Genomic DNA, 20,747 nt, shown 5'->3' with positions numbered 1-20,747 from the left:
TACGATTTTGCTCAGCTCAGAGCCGACTTCTTATTCAAGGGGTTATTGGCACAACTCATTCATTCGAGGTTTGGTGTTAGGTTAACTACCCGATACAAATTAGTAAGGTTGTGGACAGTATGGTTGCCGGCTGTGGATCACATTTCCTCCTCCGTAGTGATGAGTACTGTACTGTATACTGTACTGTTAGTAATTGTATTGTGTGAGCTGTCTTCTCTTATATTATAGTGATTTTGCTCCATTGGTCTCAGTAATATACAGTATATTGTAACTGATTTAATTGCTTTATTTAGGATTTTTTCTGATACAATAATGGTGTTTTGTTGTGTCAATGGGTAAATTTTCACAACATTATATTAAGTTATTTTAATCTTTGGCTTTACTTTAACTGTATTTGAGACTGACTTGTCTTCAAATAAATTCAATTTCAATTGTTTATTCCTTGATCGAGGAAGCGGGATCCTAGTGCTGTCACTAGGTACCCCTGTACAATGACACCAGAAGCATCTGGCAAGTGTGACAAGTACATACAGTATAAATATTATAAAGGGGCTTACTAAAGCCTAAGGAAGGAAGGATATTCCTTTAACACATAATCAATATTATTTACAAAATATCTGGCCAGTATGTGGAGGATCATCGTGTCTCCGTCAGGGGGTCGTGGAGTGGTGGTCCAGCAGGCATCACGGAAGCGTTGTGTGTGGGGACATCTTAGGAGGTAGTGAATAAGGGTGCTGCTGTCGGGTCTTCTGCATAACGCACAAGAGCGTTGCTCAGGGGATGCGGGGATACCAATCTCCCAAGCAAAGTCATACCCAATGATGATACGGGCAGCAATCACGTCCCCTTTCCGGACTGACTTGTCTTCAAATAAATTTCACAGTAATGTACAGTAAAGGATATTTTAGTAATGAACCCAAAAGAAGGAAGAGTTAATATAGCACTGTACTGCAGCGATACTCACAGCAACAAAACCTACAAGTTAATGAAAATCTTGATAAATCACAATAAGAAAACAAAGATAAAATTTACATATACATACCTGTAAAGAATCTCAGCTCTTAAGTAGTTTCCAATACCATTAAAATATTTTTGATTCAGCATTGCTTCACATATAGGTTTATTGAAGGCAGCAAGGTTGAGATGAGTCATGACATTTTCTCTGAAGCTCTGGTATTCCCACATTGGGTCTGGTCCTCGGTCAAGACCCCAAGTGTCCTTAACTTCCCATCTACCAAAGCGACGGTAGTCAACAAAACTCAGTACCATTGGGGTGTCTTCATTTAAAGTGAAGAATCTGTAAAACCATTATAAAAATGTTACATCCTTCAAAATACACTTAAAATGTGATAAAAGAGATACTGTATTGTAGTGTACAGTATAAGCATCTATTACAGTACTGTATTTGTAAAATGACAGGAGTTGAGACCAAACAGTTTTAAAAGTACTGTACAGTACATACTATACTGTACAGTGCAGTGATAAATAATATGGTATTATTTTACTTTCGGACAACACAGGAATCTTAAGAATTTTATCTTTACAGTACCTGGTAGGTAGTTTTGACAATTCTAAGACACTTTTCTTCTATGGCATTACTGGTGCAAATTACAAATAAGCAAGATATTAAAAATTTTATTACATAACTAAAATGAGTCTATTGGTGGTTTTCTTTTTGTTTGAACCAATCACAGTTCAGCATGGTGTGTGGGTGGGAGTTGCGGGTGAATTTAAATAGTTCCAAGATGGCAAACCCGTGTTCTGGATGTGTGATCAACTACCAGTCAGCAATAGCAAGGTTCTACGGGAATAACTACAGTATGGAGTTAATGGTGATACTTACAGTTCTAGAGATCACACGGCATTCTACCTACTGAAGTTCAGTGTCCTCATTATCAAGAGCCTTGCATGTTAAGGGAAAATAAGCCTCAGTGGTACTGTGAACATTATCAAACCATCACAAAAACTACGAAAAGAAAGAGGTGTACTCTTGTTTCAAATTACAAAGGCACTTTGCTTGAAGGTTCTCACCTCGAGCCTAGGAAATTGCTTTTATTTGTAAACCACTAGCTGCAAAAGAAGTGAGGCCACCGTACGGTCAGCAAGTGTCTCAACATCTCTATTAAAATGGGTGTCGACTGGCAAAGCCCCCAAGTTAGTGATTAGGTAAGTTAGGTTTGGTTTTATATTGGAAAACACTAGATTCTGATATGAGGGGAAGCTATCTCAAAAATAGTGATTTCCAATAGAAATGAAAGTCAAAATCATTCAAAATATATAAAAAAAAACATTGGAAAAATATACAATTTCAACTTCCAAATCTCATGTTTTTGTCTGAAAGTAAAAAATTTTGTGCATCAATACCGTCCACACAGATTAGAATCTTTGGAACAACTTCAAAGATAAACAAATATTCTTGAATCATATTGCATATGCTGGATTTTTTTATTTATTTTTGCTATAACATTGACTAAAACTGAAACATGCCCTGAAAATATTCATACAAAACAGAATGATGGAATACATAAAGATGCTGTCACTTGCCGTTTCATATCAATAGTTATTTTAGAGGCAAGAAAGAAGCCTCTGTAAAGGTGGAGGAGATGGATACGGTAGCACCAGAAAAACTTTATGGAATTGCACCAAATTTTCTTAAGTTTGGATGATAATAAGCAATAAAATTTAAGCAACAACATTTCAGTATTTTTTTTTCTTTTTAGCCTATCCTTCAATCATAAATTACTTGATAGTGGGCAGGGCATGAAAGAAAACAAAAATAACAGGGTAAATACATTGCTAACACTGATCATATGGCAGTAATTTCACGTCTCAACGACCCTTGTAAGCATAAAATAAAATATTTAGTAATTCTGGAGCAGATGGCTAACACCAGAATGAGGTTTGATTTTGTTAATTTTTTCCACAAATGTTCTTTGGATGATAGTATGTAATAAAAATTATAAGACAATGCACAGACCCAAATAGAACGTGACCTAACCTACCAAACAAACCTACCTAACCTTACCTAACTTCCTGGCCATGGAGGCGCAACCCCCCACCATATTAAACAGAAAGTACAAACTTTGTTATTTGGTACCAGTAAAGGAACTTTCTTGAAGCGGCTTAGTGTAATTCTACACTTTTTGTGGATGTGAGAATATGCTCGGTTCGAGGATAAACAAAGAGTTGACGGCAACACACACCGACACAATAGATTTTTAGCGGAAAATTTATGATAAATAATTAATTTCTTAACATACAAAGAACATAAGAGATATCATTTTAGTGTCATATGATCTGTTTTTACTGTATTTTACCCCACAATATCCCTCATCCTTCATACCCTGCACACTACTGGTAATTTATGATTGTAGATAGAGAACAACTAAATAAAAAGTAAAAAAATACTTATGATTAAAATAAAAAGTTGTCATACCATTTTTATTACTATCATCTAAATAACATATGGAAAAAATTAACGAAACTGAACAAATCTTTCTGGTGTTAGCCATCTACTCCAGTATTACCAAAAATTTACCATAATTATGGCGCCATCGGATTTCCCATGGCGACCACGCTTTGGTTCACATCATCTGCTATACAGGAGCATCCGTGGTCATTGTTTCCATGTTAAGAAACAAATGCTGATCTTATTTGGCATATTTAATACAATTTATAATGGATTGGATTCATTCATTATTCTAGAGATGTTGTTTGGAGGACAGTCAGAAAATCGAAACAACAATGCAGTACAAGTGAGGTTAGGTAGATTAGGGAAGGTTCAATCATTATCCAGGTTTTAATAGGTTCTTTGTATTCTCACTTCCATTTTCGTGTTCAGTATCATACAAATAGTTTTCGGAAATTTTGGTTCAATGCCATAAGTTATTTGTGGTGCTAACTGTCTACCCCACCTTTAACGAAGTCTCCTTGTATATAAAGTTCTTTCAGATATATGCTCCTTCTAACGAGTCATTCATCTACAATGTTACTAAACCAGGTAAGATTCTCTTGATAATCTCACCTTAAGTGGGAATGTTTTGGTATCTCCTGGACAGTTGTAAATTTAAACGAACCAGACATTCCAAAACGGAAAACAATATCCAGGGTTTTCTCTCCTTTATGTTCTTCCTGGCCCTCACATAAGGTTATCTTGAGCTCCTTGCCTCTGGAAACGGCCTGGACGCGGTATACTTCTGCCTCCCATTCTACATCAGGATTTTTTGTAGAAATTTCCGACTTTATTACTCGTCCACCATAGCGCCTATTTTGACTCACTGTATTTATGAAAAGTGATGCCAAGAATAACTCGGGTCCTTCAGGCATGATGCTCTGTATACACTCACGATACCAACCACACCACCGTCTGTTTCTGTTATGCAATTTCTGCTGTGGTTTACATCAGTCTGACATCCGGATTCCAGCTTTATAATCCACTTAGTAGTGTATCGTATATGGTTGGATGTGACAGGTAAAATATGTCAGGGTTTATGCTCAGACTGTGTTCCATACCATTTCCTGTAAGATTTTAACTCACTCCGTTTTTCTTCAGAAACTACACTGGGTAAAGGTGTAGAAGAGGGTGACCACCAGATGGAATTGTCCGAATTAGTTGAAAATTTTCTCTGCACACTAATATCATGATACTAAACACAAAAATGGAAACGACAATGCATAGAACCTAATATCATGATATTAGTGTGCAGAGAAAATTTCAGCCAATTCGTACAATTCCTTCTGGTGGTCACCATCTTCTACACCTTTACCCTACACTGGAATCCGAAATTTTGTGACCGGGTTAACTCCAAGAAGTTAGAAACTACTATTATGCGACAATTCGTCGTGTAACGTGATGGTCAAATCGGTGAAAAGTCTACATGTAGAAAAAAATGGAATTCGGGTTGTTAATCTACCCAACTGCGTAACTACTGTTTACAATAATGTGACTGGTGTTTATAATAGGTAAATCAGGCAAATAAATTATTGCGTCTTATAAGAAAGTCGTCCAGATATCTAGACGGGCAGTCCCTCGTAACGATCTTCAAGAGTGAAGTGCTTCCCCATCTAGAGTACTGTCACCCCGCCTGGTCCCCGAGATATGCTAGGGACTGTCAGTTGATTGAGAATGTCCAAAGGAGGGCCACCAGACTGGTGCCTGCACTTCGGCACCTCAACTTCCCTGAGATTTTGGAGCACCTGAACAACCTTAGCTTATACTACAAACGGGCAAGAGACAACCTAATTGAGGTGTAGAAGCATCTCAAGGGGCACTACTCAGTCGAGTGCCCTTACTTGGAGCTGGCGGACGCTCGCCCCACAAGGGGTCACAGCTCAAGATTGAAGAAGCCGCAGGTCCAGAAAACTGTGAGGGCAATTTTTTTCGTAGTGAGAGTTGTGAACTCTTGGAACAATCTGCCAGAAAGTGTTGTGACGGCACCGAGTGTGAGCTCTTTCAAGACAAGACTTGACCAACACTGGAGCAGGTTCAGGTACATTCAGGAGCCGGTGCATGCCCAGTACTTGCCAACAGTGCTTAACAGAGACGTGACCGATCACCCAAGCGGCTAACGAGCCGATCAGTGGTGAAGAGAATAAAGGTAAAACAAATAAATATTCGGCACAATTCTCTTCGAAAAAATTCTGTCAGCCGTAAACTGTAATAGCTACAAACCTTCACTTACCTTCTCTTTTTGAAGAGTCCAAGTGGTGTAAAATTAAACTAAATGGAAGGAACTTACTTATTGTCGGGTGTATCTACAGATCCCCAAACTGTGGCCGATTAAATCAATGGAACTTAAGAGCCTTAATAGACAACGCAGCGAAGCTCAACCCTAGCCACCTCCTTATCATGGGGGACTTTAACTATGGCGACATCGACTGGAGAAACGAGTTCACCCCAAATGACTTGAATAACCCTGCTACGCTTTTTGTAGAAACTCTGAGAGATAATTTTCTGTTCCAACATGTTAGAGACCCGACACATTACAGAGGGAGCAAACACCCAAGACACTAGACCTCATCATAACAAACGAGGAGGGTGTGGTGGCCAAACTGGAACACCTTGCCCCAGTTGGCACCAGTCACCATATAGTGTTGTCATTCAGATTTAACTGTTACCTAGTTGAAGATAAGGCCAGGCCAAGGTGCAAATATTACAAGGGAAATTACAACGGGATGAGGGAAGAGATAAGGGGTATCAACTGGCCAGCCTCATTAAGGCACAATAACGCAGGCACTACGCTGATTATTATAACTGGTAAAGTGACCCATTTGATCGATAAATATATACCCAAGACCAACCCAGTGCCTCTAGGAATACGAGGGGATCCCTACACATGAACCATGCGGCGGTCGACAAGGTTAAGAAGAAAACCCAGAAATTCAAGACGTGGGTTGGGTCAAATGATGAACAGGACAGGAGGATGTATACAAGAGCCAGAAACCAAGCAAAGATATAGTGTAGAAGGGCTGAAAAGGAGTTCCAGAGGCTGGTTGCAAGCGAGGTCAAGTCAAACCCAAAGGCGTTTTACCGCTATGCAAAGTCGAAATTAAAAACGCGAGTAGGAGTATCATACCTGAGGCTTGAAGATGGTAGTTACGCAGATTCTGACCAGGATAAAGCTGAGGCATTGAACAGCTTCTTTTCCTCGGTGTTCACAAGAGAGGATGCGATTAACCTTCCTGCTTTTGAGGACAGACGGTTCGACACAGCACTGACCCACATTGTGTTCACAGAAGAGGGTATTAGAAATAAACTGTCCAGGCTAAAGGTCCATAAGAGTCCCGGCCCTGACATGGTGCATCCTAGAGTGCTAAGAGAGCTGTGCAACGAGCTTGCCGAGTCCTTGAAGATCCTATTTTGTAAATGCCTGGATGAACAAAAGGTCCCCAGTGATTGGAAAGTGGCTTATGTGAGTCCTATCTTCAAGAAGGGCGATCGTCACTCCACGAACAACTACAGACCGGTGAGCCTGACCAGCATAATATGTAAAGTACTTGAGAGTATTATCAGAGATGCCGCGATGGAACATCTATTATACTGCCAGACTGGGGTCACTAAGTCTAAGGGGAATAACTTAACTCTATTCTTAATTTACCTAGATTTTGGTAAGGCTTTCGACAGTGTACCCCACGAAAGGCTGAAAATCAAACTGGAAGGGTACGGAATTCGGGGAAATGTCCTAGCGTGGATAGAAGACTTTCCACATGACCGCAAGCAGTGTGTGTTGTGATTAATGGCACGAAATCATCATCCGTACCTGTCACAAGTGGGGTACCACAGGGCAGTGTATTGGGCCCGCTATTGTTTGTTTGTTTCATAAATGACATGCCTGACGTTGTACACTCCCCCATACAAATGTTTGCCGATGACGCAAAGTTATTTCGGGAAATCTAGAACCAAGCGGACTGTGAAGAGCTGCAGAAGGATCTCTGTGGGCTCCAAGAATGGTCAAAGAAATGGCTGCTAAGATTCAATGTCACGAAGTGTAAGAGGATGCACCTGGGGCTTACCAACGGTAAGGAGGTGTATCATATGTCCCAATACGTTGAAGAAACTGAACTATTTAAGACTAAATGTGAGAAGGACCTAGGTGTGTATGTTGACAATGAGCTGAAGTTCTCGGGCCATTGCGAGAAGGTTTTTTTTTTTTTGCGGGAATTAGCCCACCCGGGCACAGATCAAACGACCCACAATGGGGCCTGGGGGGCGAAAAAAAACAAAGAAATTAAAGATAGAGAACAAAAAAGTTATATTGTGTTAATCTATACCACGAAGATGCCGGAAAACCAGCTTGTTAAAGTGAGACAGATTATAAAAGTATGGAAACACAGAAGAAGGCAGAGCATTCCACAGTTTGGCTGTGTGAGGAAAGAAGGAGGTACTATAACGGGTTATTCTCGTGTGACCGACATCCACAGAGAACGGTGGGCACCGCGGGCAAGACGTGTGTTACGAGCCCACGGCCCTGCCGGCGGTATACAGGATGCCAAATCCACCGAACATTGCCCGTTAAAGTACCTGTAAAAGAGAGAGAGTGAAGCAACATTGCGGCGAAGATAAAGGGAAGAGAGATTGTCGACTAAAGGAGGAGAGTTAATAAGACGAAATGCCTTTGATTCCACCCTATCTAATAGTTCGGCAGAAGAAGAGCCACCCCGGATATGAGAGCAGTACTCCAAGTTAGGACGAATGAATCCCTTATATACTTGGAGCAACTTCTCGGGAGTGAAGTAGCTACGGCATCTGTACAGCATTCCCAACTTTCGGGAGACAGCTTTAGCTATACTAAGGATGTGTAATTTCCATGACATATTGGAGGAAATGGTGAGTCCTAACATATTTATTTCAGAATTTGGCAGGATGATAGCGTCCTGAAATGTAATTGGTGGGAGATCATCTAATTTACAAAGTGTAATTGGTAAATATTGAGTTTTATTACTATTGAATTTAACCAAGTTTGTACCTCCCCCTTCAGAGATGCTGCACAGATCCGCATTGATAGAGGTAATGATATCAGTTCTAGAAACAGATCTAGTTTGAGAGTTAGGAGGAAGGGGAAAATGTAAAGAAGAGTGAAGAGTAGAATCATCAGTGTAAAAATGGATAGAATTAGTTGTAGTGTGAAGTAAATGATTGATAAAATGAAGGAAGAGAGTAGGTCAAAGAACAGAACCCTGTGGGACACCACTACTGGTAGAGAAAGAGCGAGTGATCGAACCCTCGACAACAACTGCCATGGATCGGTTCTCAAGGAAGCTAGAGACGAGAAAACAAAGTGGGGGAGAGAAACCAAGAGAGGGAAGTTTAGATAGCAAAGACTTATGCCATACACTGTCATATGCTTTGGAGATGTTGAGGGCCACGACAAAAGTTTCCCCATAATCCCTAAGAGAGGATGACCAAAGATGGGTGCAATAGGAGAGCAGATCACCAGTAGATCTCGCCTGGCGAAAGCCATACTGGTGATCCGACAAAAGAGAAAGGCGTTCAAGGTGACGGAGAAAATTGGAGTTTAAGATAGTTTCGAAAATCTTAGAGAAGGATAAGGTTAGGGCAATGGGGCGATAGTTAGAGGGATTAGACTGGTCACCCTTCTTCGGAATGGACTGAACCAAGGCATGCTTCCATGAAGAAGGAAAAGTTTGAGTTTTGAGGCAGAGGCGAAAGAAGCGAGTAAGCACAAGGGCCAGGGCTTCAGCACACTCCCCCAGAACACGAGGGGGTAATCCGTCCGGTCCATGCGCCTTACTCACATCCAACCTGGATAACACACCGGCAACCCTACGAGTGGAGATTATAGGAAAGTGAATAGGTTCAGTAGGAGGAGGACCTAGGTGTGTATGTTGACAATGAACTGAAGTTCTCGGGCCATTGCGAGAAGAAGGTAAATCAGGCAATTAAATTATTGGGTCTTAGAAGAAGGTTGCTCAGATATCTAGACGGTCTGTCCCTCGTAACAATCTTCAAGAATGAAGTGCTTCCCCATCTGGAGTACTGTCACCCCGGCTGGTCCCCGAGATATCCTAGGGACTGTCAGTTGGTTGAAAATATTCAAAGGAGGGCCACCAGACTGGTGCCTGCATTTCGGCTCCTCAGCTACCCTGAGAGATTGGAGCGCCTGAACTTGCCTAGCTTATAGTAGAGACGGGCAAGGGGTGACCTAATTGAGGTGTAGAAGCATCTCAAGGGGCACTACTCAGTCGAGTGTCCTTACTTGGAGCTGGAGGACGCTCGCCCCACAAGGGGTCACAGCTCAAGATTGAAGAAGCTGCAAGTCCAGAAAACTGTGAGGGCAAACTTTTTCGGAGTGAGAGTTGTGAACTCTTGGAACAATCTACCAGCAAGTGTTGTGACGGCACCGAGTGTGAGCTCTTTCAAGACAAGACTTGACCAACATTGGAGCAGGTTCAGGTACATTAAGGAGCCGGTGCATGCCCAGTACTTGCCAACAGTGCGTAACTGAGACGTGACCGATCGCCCAAGCGGCTAACGAGCCGATCAGTGGTGAAGAGGATAAAAGTAGATACCACTATAAACTGCTCTATCCTGAAGGAGGCACGATGCTTATTATCTGCATGCTGGTCAGATATTTTATATCCCATAATATTGATGTTATTTTGAATGAATATCCTTCCTTCCCTCGGCTTTAAAAAAAAAAACCAGCCGAATCTCGAGAATTTTGGTTTTGTAATCAACAATTCAGACATACTGACACTTTCCATCTATGCTGTTTCCCTCGAAAAGTACATTTATTATTATTATTATTATTATTAAAGTGATACTTGGTTGATCTCTCTACTACTACGGTAACACCTTTAAACCCATTTATAGTCATTTAATTCCCGCATTTATTCTCATTCAAAGTCATTTAAGTTTAGCCTTTAAACTCATTCATGAAACTACGTCCGTTTTCTTTGTTGCGATAAAAGAAAATGGAACTTTTATATGGGAGAGCTTATTTACTTGTTTATTATAGATGTAATATATAACAATTATTTTACTTTAATATACTTGTATTTTATTTATCCTCTTCGCCACTAACCGCTTGGGAAGTTCGTCATGTCTCTGTTACGCACTGTTTACAAGTATATACTGGGTATGAACTGGCTCCAAGATGTTATCTGTACCTGCGCTAGTATTAGTCAAACAACTTTACTTTTATCCTCTTCACCACTGATCGCCTCGTTAGCCTTGGGCGATCATTCACGTCTCTGTTACGCACTGTTGGCAAGTACTGGGCATGCACCGGCTCCTGAATGTACCTGAACCTGATCCAGTGTTGGTCAAGTCTTGTCTTGAAAGAGCTCACACTCGGTGCCGTCACAACACTCCGAAAAAGTTTGCCTTCACAGTTTACTGGACCTGCGGCTTCTTCAATCTAGAGCTGTGACCCCCTGTGGGGCGAGCGTCAGCCAGCTCCAAGTAAGGATACTCCACTGAGTAGTGCCCCTTAAGATGCTTATACACCTCAATTAGGTTGCCCCTTGCCCGTCTGTTGTATAAGCTAGGCAAGTTCAGGCGCTCCAATCTCTCAGGGTAGTTGAGGTGCCGAAATGCAGGCACCAGTCTGGTGGCCCTCCTTTGAACATTTTCAACCAAATGACAGTCCCTAGCGTATCTCGGGAACCAGACTGGGTGGCAGTACTCCAGATGGGGAAGCACTTCTCTCTTATAAGACCCAATAATTTATTTACCTAATTTACCTTCTCGCAATAGCCCGAGAACTTCAGCTCATTGTTAACATACACACCGAGGTCATACTCACATTCATTCTCAAATAATGCAGTTTCTTCATTCCTTTGGGACATATGGTACACCTCCTTACCGTTGGTACGCTCCAAGTACATCCTCTTACACTTCGTGACATTGAATCTCAGCAGCCATTTCTTCGACCATTCTTGAAGCTCACAGAGACCCTTCTGCAGCGCTTCACAGTCCGCGTGGTTCTTGATTTCCCGAAAAAACTTAGCGTTATCGGCAAACATTTGTATGGGGGAGTGTACAACGTCAGGCATGTCATTTGTGAAACAAACAACAGCAGGCCCAATACACTGCCCTGTGGTACCCCGCTTGTGACAGGTACAGATGATGATTTCGTGCAATTAATCACCACACACTGTTTGCAGTCAAGTAGAAAGTCTTCTATCCATGCTAGGACATTTCCCCGAATTCCGTAGCCTTCCAGTTTGATTTTCAGCCTTTCGAGGGGTACTCTGTCGAAAGCCTCGGCAAAATCTACGTATATATTGTTGATATTACCACCTCGTTCCAGAATATGGGTCCAAATATCCAATACCTTGAGCAATTGTGTTAAGCAGGAGCGCCCTGGCGTAAAACTGTGTTGGCAATGCTTTACAAAGTTTGCTGCGTAGTAGATGTTCCATCGCGGCATCTCAGATAATACTCTCAAGTACTTTACATATTATGCTGGTTAGGCTCACCGGTCTAAAGTTATTCGTGGAGTGACGATCGTCCTTCTTGAAGATAGGACTCACATAAGCCACTTTCCAATTACTGGGGACCTTTTGTTCATCCAGGCATTTACAAAACAGGATCTTCAGGGGCTCGGCAAGCTCGTTGCACAACTCTCTTAGCACTCTAGGATGCACCATGTCAGGGCCGGGACTCTTATGGACCTTTAGCCTGGACAGTTTATTTCTAATACCCTCTTCTGTGAACACAATGTGGGTCAGTGCTGTGTCTAACCGCCTGTTCGCAAACGCAGAAAGGTTAATTGCATCCTCTCTTGTGAACACCGAGGAAAAGAAGCTGTTCAATGCCTCAGCTTTATCCTGGTCAGAATCTGCGTAACTACCATCTTCAAGCCTCAGGTCTGATACTCGTACTCGCGCTTTTAATTTCGACTTTGCATAGCGGTAAAACGCCTTTGGGTTTGACTTGACCTCGCGTGCAACCAGCCTCTGGAACTCCTTTTCAGCCCTCCTACACTATATCTTTGCTTGGTTTCTGACTTTTGCATACATCCTCCTGTCCTGCTCATCGTTTGACCCAATCCACGTCTTGAATTTCTGGGTTTTCTTCTTAACCCTGTCGACCGCCGTGTGGTTCATGTGTAGGGATCCCCTCGTATTCCTAGAGGCACTGGGTTGGTCTTGGGTATATATTTATCTATCAAATGGGTCACCATACTAGTTATAATAATCAGCGTAGTGCCTGCGTTCTTGTGCCTTAATGAGACTGGCCAGTTGATACCCCTCATCTCTTCCCTCATCCCGTTGTAATTTCCCTTGTAATATTTGCACCTTGGCCTGACCTTATCTTCAACTAGGTAACAGTTAAATCTGAATGACAACACTATATGGTGACTGGTGCCAACTGGGGCAAGGTGTTCCAGTTTGGCCACCACACCCTCCTCGTTTGTTATGATGAGGTCTAGTGGCTTGGGTGTTTGCTTCCCTCTGTAATGTGTCGGGTCTCTAACATGTTGAAACAGAAAATTATCTCTCAGAGTTTCTACAAAAAGAGTAGCAGGGTTATTCAAGTCATTTGGGGTGAACTCGTTTCTCCAGTCGATGTCGCCATAGTTAAAGTCCCCCATGATAAGGAGGTGGCTAGGGTTGAGCTTCGCCATATTGTCTATTAAGGCTCTTAAGTTCCTTTGATTTAGTGGGCCACACTATGAACTGATTTAACTAAAGGCACAGTACTACACTCCCCGGTTGGCCTTTATCACAGCCGTGACCACAACTCCGTAAAAAAATAAAATAAACGTTTTGTCATATGGCAATGATTTTGTGGTTGTAGGCCTCTTGACCTGGGCTGTACCTCCAACTCGGTGGAGATTGGGTTTTCAAAAATACAATCGCGTCTAATATTAAAAATCCTACATCGATTTACACTTTCACATCACTAAGACGATCTTCAGGGTCTTGAATGAGCTGCCGTCACAGGTTGCCTGGCAGATTGTTCAAAGAGTTTACAATTCTCACTCCGAAAGATTCTGCTCTGACAATTTTCTGAACGTGTGGCTTCTTCAACCTTAAGTTGTGCCACCCCCCCCCCCCACCCCCCGCCATCTGTGGGACGGGCAACCACCAGTTCCAAGCATGAACATTCGACTGAGCAATGAACTCAGAAGTTTTTATAAACTTCAAGTAAGTCGCCCCTTGCCCGCCTATAGTGTAATATAAGCTAGGTAACTGCATACGTTCTAACCTCTCCGGTTACCTGAGGTTCTGTGGGGCAGGCACCATTCTGGTGGCATTCCTTTGAACATCTTTAATCAAGTGACAATCTCTAGCATATCTCGGGGACCCCAACAGTACTCCAGTACTCAAGCGTCGAAACAATTCACCCTTGAAGAACATTACGGGGGATGGACCATCTAGATATCTGAACGATCTTCTTATAAGACCTACTAGCTTAGTTGCTTGACTCCCCTTCTTCTCATAATGGTCCGAGAACTTCAGTTCGTTATCAACATACACACCCAAGTTCATTTCACATTTGGTTTAAATTAATACTGTTTCTTGGGCGTCTTTGCCTCATGCAGCATTACGGGATCATAAGAACATAAGAACATAAGAAAATAAGGAGTCTGCAATAGGCCGGTTGGCCTGTGCCTGGCAGCTCCTGTCGAGAGTTACTACCACTCTCTATCATCCATGAATCTATCTAGCCTCCTTTTGAAACTTTCCAGAGTTCCAGCACTTACTACAAAGTTGCTAAGCTTGTTCCACTCGTCCACCACCCTATTTGTGAACCAGTTCCTTCCTATCTCCCTCCTAAACTTAAACTTATCCAACTGAAATCCGTTGCTCCGAGTCCTATCCTGCTCGGATATTATAAGAACTTTATCTACAGTATATCCCCTTTATTGATTCCTTTCACCCACTCAAATACTTCTATCATATCTCCCCGCACTCTTCGTCTTTCTAGGGAATGCAAGTTAAGTTTCTTTAACCTATCCTGATATGGAAGGTTTCTAAGTCCCGGGATCATTTTCGTCATTCTTCGCTGCACCGACTCTAGTGAATTGATATCCATTCTATAATAAGGGCACCAGAACTGAACCGCATAATCGAGGTGCGGCCTGACTAGTGCAAGATATAGTTGCAATAAGACCTCTGCACTCTTATTACTTACACTTCTAGATATAAAACCCAATACTCTGTTTGCTTTATTTCGAACATTAACGCACTGTTTTCTAGGCCGTAGGTCCGGGCTTACAAGTACCCCTAGGTCTCTTTCGCAAGTCGACTTCTCTAGGTTGATGTTGTTATGGCAGTATACATTGTCAGTATTTGTTCTTCCAATATTAAGTACGCTGCACTTGCTGGTGTTGAATTTCATTTGCCATTTTTCAGACCACCCCTGCAGTTTATTTAGATCCTCCTGTAATGCATTTGCATCCTGCCCTGAATTAATCTGCTGCCCTATTTTGGTGTCATCCGCAAACTTGCTTATGTCAGCAGCTGGCTTTTCTAAGAGTTCACGAAGAGCCTCTCGGATTCCAATAATTTCATAAAGACTTTGCAGTGAACCGTATTAACATGTTGATAGTGCAACAGAGGCAGAAATATAACATTATTAAGAACATAAAACACTTGTGGATTTCCAATTAAGACTCGTGCCTGAAATCCTTTATTCTTTCTTTCCATACTGGACCTATCATCATAGTTATTTTCATTCGATAATTTTCCTGTAGAATCTATGAATGGTAACCTTGATTGTATGGTTGGTTTATATAAAGTAAAATATAGACCATTAAGATTGAAATGTAATATCATACAACTTAAATAATTCTAAGGTCACTAAAACATCACTAAGCATTGCAAATTAATATGCACATCTATATAGTATTGCATACATCAGATAATATCACTATACCTGTGTTCCGAGCCGCCTAACTCAGGCTATCAAGTCCCGCTCCCTCATACCTGTGTGAGCTGACCTAACCAAGCTAACTCAGGTGACCTTGCTGTCTGTCAAACATTTCTGAATAATTTAACTAAATGTCACAATTTTCAATTATTTTTTTTCTCATTTAAATGATTGTTTTGGTGCCCAGATCGACCGCCTAAAGCCAACCTGGTTGTGCGTATTCTATCACTGAACATAAACACAGACAACCACCACCAACCAGAGCCGAGTAGAGGAGCAGCTGAGAAAACAGCTGGCTGATAGGCCGGACACGTGTCAACAACTGGAGCGGGTCCCTACGCCCCCCCCCCCCCACTCATAGTCTGCCTCCCCTTGCTGGTCAGGTCATCGTCGTCTCAGGTCACGAGGTCATTATGGTTTAGGATCAGGGTCACGAGGTCGTTGTCTTGATCTCTCTGCTGACCAGTGGGCCTTGGGCGACTGACAGCTGATGTTTCTGGTCATTTCGTACATATATTATTGTATACTTGTATACTTTTTGTATGTTTAATTTTGTAAGTACAGTATATACTGTTTTATTTCTTGAGAAAAGAATACTGTTTATATATTATTTAATGTGTGTCTGTGTATGTGTTCGTTATATTTCTGTGTTTATTTCCCTTGCAGTATGTGCACTGGTAGAGGATCTTTGCCTCACTAACCTAACTGGCCGTGTTATAAGGTCTACAATTGAAGCGTTCGTCCATCATTAGTAGTTCCCCATCCCGTCAACCTATCGCCTCCTTCTCTCCACCTCCCCCTGTCAACCCCCTCATCCTTCACTTTGTCTTGGCAACTTCACTTCCTCATATCAACCCCGACAACTCCTCTCACCTTCTTTTCAACCCCGTCAACTCCTTTTAATATTTGTCAATCCCCACCAACCCATCAACCCCTGTCAATCCCCTCTACTCCCTCAACAGCTCCTCCCCCCCACCCACCCCGCGAAACGAGCCTGGTAATGCCAGTATATGACCCACCCAGGGAATCCTCGCCCAGTGAGCTTCCCAAAGAAAAAGAATCAGGTTTCTTCATCTTATCGACATCTCAAACATTCCTCAGCCGCTCCAGAACTCTTGAGGAGAAATAGGTCAGTTCCTCCACCATTGTTGGACGTCGTGACCCAACAGAAATATCTCAGGATTACCGTGGTCAGAAATGTGAGTTTGTTTATCCAGGTGATTCAATCGTCGTTTTCCTTTCCTATACCACGATTACTACCGACTGGTGTCTGAATCGCCACAAGGGATTGAAACCTTTCACGGCTATAATTAATTCCTCGTTTTTCAAGAAATAGTGAATGAGAATCGGATACAGGGCTGGGGTCTTAAGGCCAAGTTCTGTCTCGTAAGGATATTAAGCGGCGGTTATTTTTCAGGGTTTGTGCTCGGGGGATTATCAATAGTTTGTAACGTTGAATGTTTCCTGCAACTGGAGATGTTAACACGCTCGGTACTACTCTAGGATACGGGCTACCGAGCTGGAGTTGGTCTATAGTGTAAATATCCAGTAGACGCCATACTGTAGTAGCACTAAACGCACTTAACTTGCTGACTGAACCTAAGATACTAAAAATAATGTCCTAACTGGCGCTAGCTCTAGTTTGGGGACAAGAAAATTCTCAAGGGTTCGATTTTTTTATACTATGTTAAGAAATCGTTTTTAGTTACGTTGTCAATCCAGTGCGTTATCTACGCCATTTCTGCCGAGAAGTTGGTGACGTAGTTTATGTAATTTACTTATTTAGTTAAAGTTAAACGTGTTTTTTGTCTCCCCAGTTATGGCTGAAAATGAACGTAGACTTACTATATGGGGGATCTGAGAGTACACTGACAAGGTTTACATAAAAGGATCCACTTTTACTCGTGGATTTCACAGGGTTGGACAGTTACCAGTATCCTCCTCTGTTAAAATCAAATGTAATTTTTTTCTTGTTTCATATTAAGTGTGATGAAAAAATAATTATATTCTGAAACCACTATTTAAATGAAATCTATAATAAAGGTTATATATTAATCAAGAATTTATCATCCAACACTCGCTTGACCTTCGTTAATAAACAACACATACAGGGGCCAGCTTGTGTTTTTCTAGAAACATTACATCATGAAGCAACAAATTTCTCGGTCTCACTGTCGTAAAGTTGATATTGGATGACTGAGAAAGATTGTTTAACAACTAGGTAATTAATTGACTTGTGCTGATCACCCAGCGTGTTAATGAATGTGTGTCCTGAGGTGAAATTCAGTCTTGTCGTTATACATTACAACTGTCGTACTTATACTGGTAAACAATAGACAATTGAAACACCACGAAAAAGATTGAATCTTGTTTTAAGTTTTAAAAACAACTCTAACTTTAATCTGGGAATAAAATTCACGTAACAAGATGATCGTTTACGGAGTGTAACTGCCTTTCCCAGTGAACAGAATAGGAACAGAGACTACATCTCTACACACAGTTGGTGACAGATTTTCGAGGAAAGAAGTATACTCACGTTAAGTTCCAAAGACGAAGAAAAGTGCAAGTGAACCCCGTGAGCCTAGAGGCCTGCGAGGGGCAATGCGAATACTGTACAGCACAATGGAGGCCAAGCCAATTTTTGGCACACCAGGAGGCAGCGTGGCCGGCACTGCACTCAACCGCTTTAACGTCCCCCACCTGTAAAGCTAGGTACCCATTCACAGCTGGGTGAATTAAGGGCGCCCCAGGTACGAACCAGCAACCCATAGATCAGAAGGTGAGCGTTGTAACCACTCGGCAAGCACACAACCCGAAGACGGCAGGAAATTTAGGAATTGAAAAAAAATATTCACCTTGAACCATATTACAACATGTACGGTACTGTACTGTACTACACTGCACTGTACTGTACTATACTACACTGCACTGTACTGTACTACACTGTACTGTACTACACTGTACTGTACTGTACTGCACTGCACTATAATGTACTGTACTGTACTGTACTACACTGCACTGTACTGTACTGTACTGCACTATACTGTACTGTACTGTACTGTACTACACTGCACTGCATTGTACTGTACTGTACTACACTGCACTGTACTGTACTACACTACACTATACTGTACTGTACTGTACTGTACTACACTGCACTGCATTGTACTGTACTGTACTACACTGCACTGTACTGTACTGTACTACACTGCACTGTACTGTACTGTACTACACTGCACTATACTGTACTGTACTGCACTGTACTGTACTACACTGTACTGTACTGTACTGCACTGCACTGCATTGCACTGCACTGTACTGTACTGTACTACACTACACTACACTACACTACTGTACTGTACTGTACTGTACTGTACTACACTACACTATACTACACTGTAGTGTACTGTACTGTACTGTACTGTACTGTACTACACTACACTACACTACACTACACTGTAGTGTACTGTACTGTACTGTACTGTACTGTACTGTACTGTACTGTACTGTATAGCCATCATTCATCTTAAATGTTTTTTTGTTAAGTTTCAGATTTTTTTCAGGGAAAGTTGTTGGGTTCATTTTACCCAGTAAGCCCTCCGAGTGTCCGAAAGAATGAACAGACTTGAAAAAGTACTCGTCTATGTTTTCGATGTAGGTCAGGGTGACAATTTAAAAAATACCAATATAACTGGCCTCACCTAACGAACGCCTCCCATACAGCGGACAACACCGTGGACAAGTAACGCCAACAAGAGTGGCCGAGTCCCTTCCTGTGATACATGGCCCACGAGAGGCACAACTGTACTAGTGTGTTGTGAGAGCTTTTGTGTCGGGCCAGAACCCCTCACCCACGGTAGTGCCTCCCGATGAGTGTGTCACGCCACCACACATGTACCATACGGGCGGGGACGTGACCAAAAAGAAACTCTTTTTGTCCTTATCAGTTCGTTTATCTCCGACGAGATGTTAATCTCTCTTAGAACACTGTGTGTGATCCACACATTTTATGCCGAAAACACTCTGTGTGTGTGTTACAACGTTCCGCCACCAGTCAGTTCCCGGGCGTGGTGGGCGAACCCTGGTCGCCACACTCAATTTTCCTGTGTCAATGTACTGCATGGTGTTCCCTCCCTTTGTGTGTGTCAGCGGTCATCTGCTAGAGCCGGCTGGTGCTCACAGGGATGTGTTAGTACTGTCATAGTTATCAATACCATTAGTTAATTTTTTTGTTATGCTGTGTGCTATTATCTACTGTACTATTGTTTTTGTGTCCTTAGGAGGTTAGCGAAAATTGTAATGCAATGTGTGTGCGTGTGTGTTTCCTTATTCACCACAAAAGACAGAGGAAACACTATCAACTGAGCACCACTTAACACCCCATTTAAACATTAGTGGGGCTCCATTAAGTGATAGTACCGCGCCATAACTTACCTGGACGAGTCGTATTATTGTGACGAGGGACGACCATTCGACTACCCACCTGGTCGAGGTCCAATTACTACCAAGTCTAATCTATCCACTCACGACCAAGTCAACCATATTCTCTCTCTCTCTCTCTCTCTCTCTCTCTCTCTCTCGCTTCCTGTCACGTATTTCTTCGTGTTTGTCTTCTAGGAATGACCACTACTCTCATCACCTGCCTTCCTATACTTGCCTTATATATGCCTTAGTAAGGTACAGTGTATGAATACATTCTACTGTAAATAACGCACTGTAATCTGCTACGGAAGAAAGTGAGATTTCAGAGACAGATTGAGTTATTGTAATGCACTGGTCATGAGAGAAGAAAACGTAGAGAAACAATGGGCATTTAAGAGCACCATCGGGCATAATTAGAAGTGGAGTGTGAATTACTTGCTGTCGTTATAGAGTTAGAAAAATGAAAACAAGAGAGAGGGAGAAAAGAAAGAAATGAAGTTAGTCACAAGTTAATCTATTGGCCAGAGGAAGCCAAAATGTAACAAATTCAACTTATCTTTCAAATCGGAAGGACGAACAAGAAAAGTAGCTCCATTATTCAGATGTAAGGTCGCAACTTGCTCACATTATCTCACATTATCACATACCAAAAAAACAAATCACTTAGTAAAATTATCTTTTTCCATTGGGGCACTTCACTAAATAAGAGTTTATTATTTTGCCAACTAAGATGGCAACAGCATGCGCCTAAACACAGCTGCGAATGTCAACATCACGAAATGATCTTCTTGCAGGATGACAATAATTTACCGCCAGCAAGAATTAGTATGTTTGGTAACAATTACATCTAAATACGAAGATCTATATCTAAATGAAGAGGAATATCGACCGTAATGGCATGTTGTTCCTCAGGGCCAGAGTGAAGAGAGAGCAATAGTTACCGGGTGCCGACTTCATTACACACATCTCTTGCTGTTTT

The 20,747-nt window shown here is 41.9% G+C and overlaps 1 protein-coding gene across 2 annotated transcripts in view; it reads right to left on the bottom strand.

Annotated features, from left to right (window-relative positions):
• Positions 1-19,145, bottom strand: part of LOC121854926 (endonuclease 8-like 1) — a 38,743-nt gene extending 19,598 nt beyond the window's left edge. The window contains exons 1-2 of one of the 2 annotated variants that reach the window (XM_042349737.1): positions 19,048-19,145; positions 1,043-1,297 (exon numbers count right to left, since the gene is read on the bottom strand). In XM_042349737.1, the coding sequence (XP_042205671.1) occupies positions 1,043-1,297; positions 19,048-19,130 (338 nt within the window). In that variant the 5' untranslated portion in view covers positions 19,131-19,145. Of the gene's footprint in view, positions 1-1,042; positions 1,298-4,024; positions 4,553-19,047 lie in introns of those variants that run through there. The other variant, XM_042349736.1, reaches the window with a different exon arrangement.
• Positions 19,146-20,747: the final 1,602 nt, after the last annotated feature.

This window comes from Homarus americanus, unplaced genomic scaffold (assembly GCF_018991925.1).
Source record: "Homarus americanus isolate GMGI-L3 unplaced genomic scaffold, GMGI_Hamer_2.0 scaffold38749, whole genome shotgun sequence".
In the NCBI taxonomy this organism is placed as follows: domain Eukaryota; kingdom Metazoa; phylum Arthropoda; class Malacostraca; order Decapoda; family Nephropidae; genus Homarus; species Homarus americanus.
Note: the sequence above shows the minus strand (reverse complement) of the source record. Positions and strands in the feature narration are given on the sequence as shown.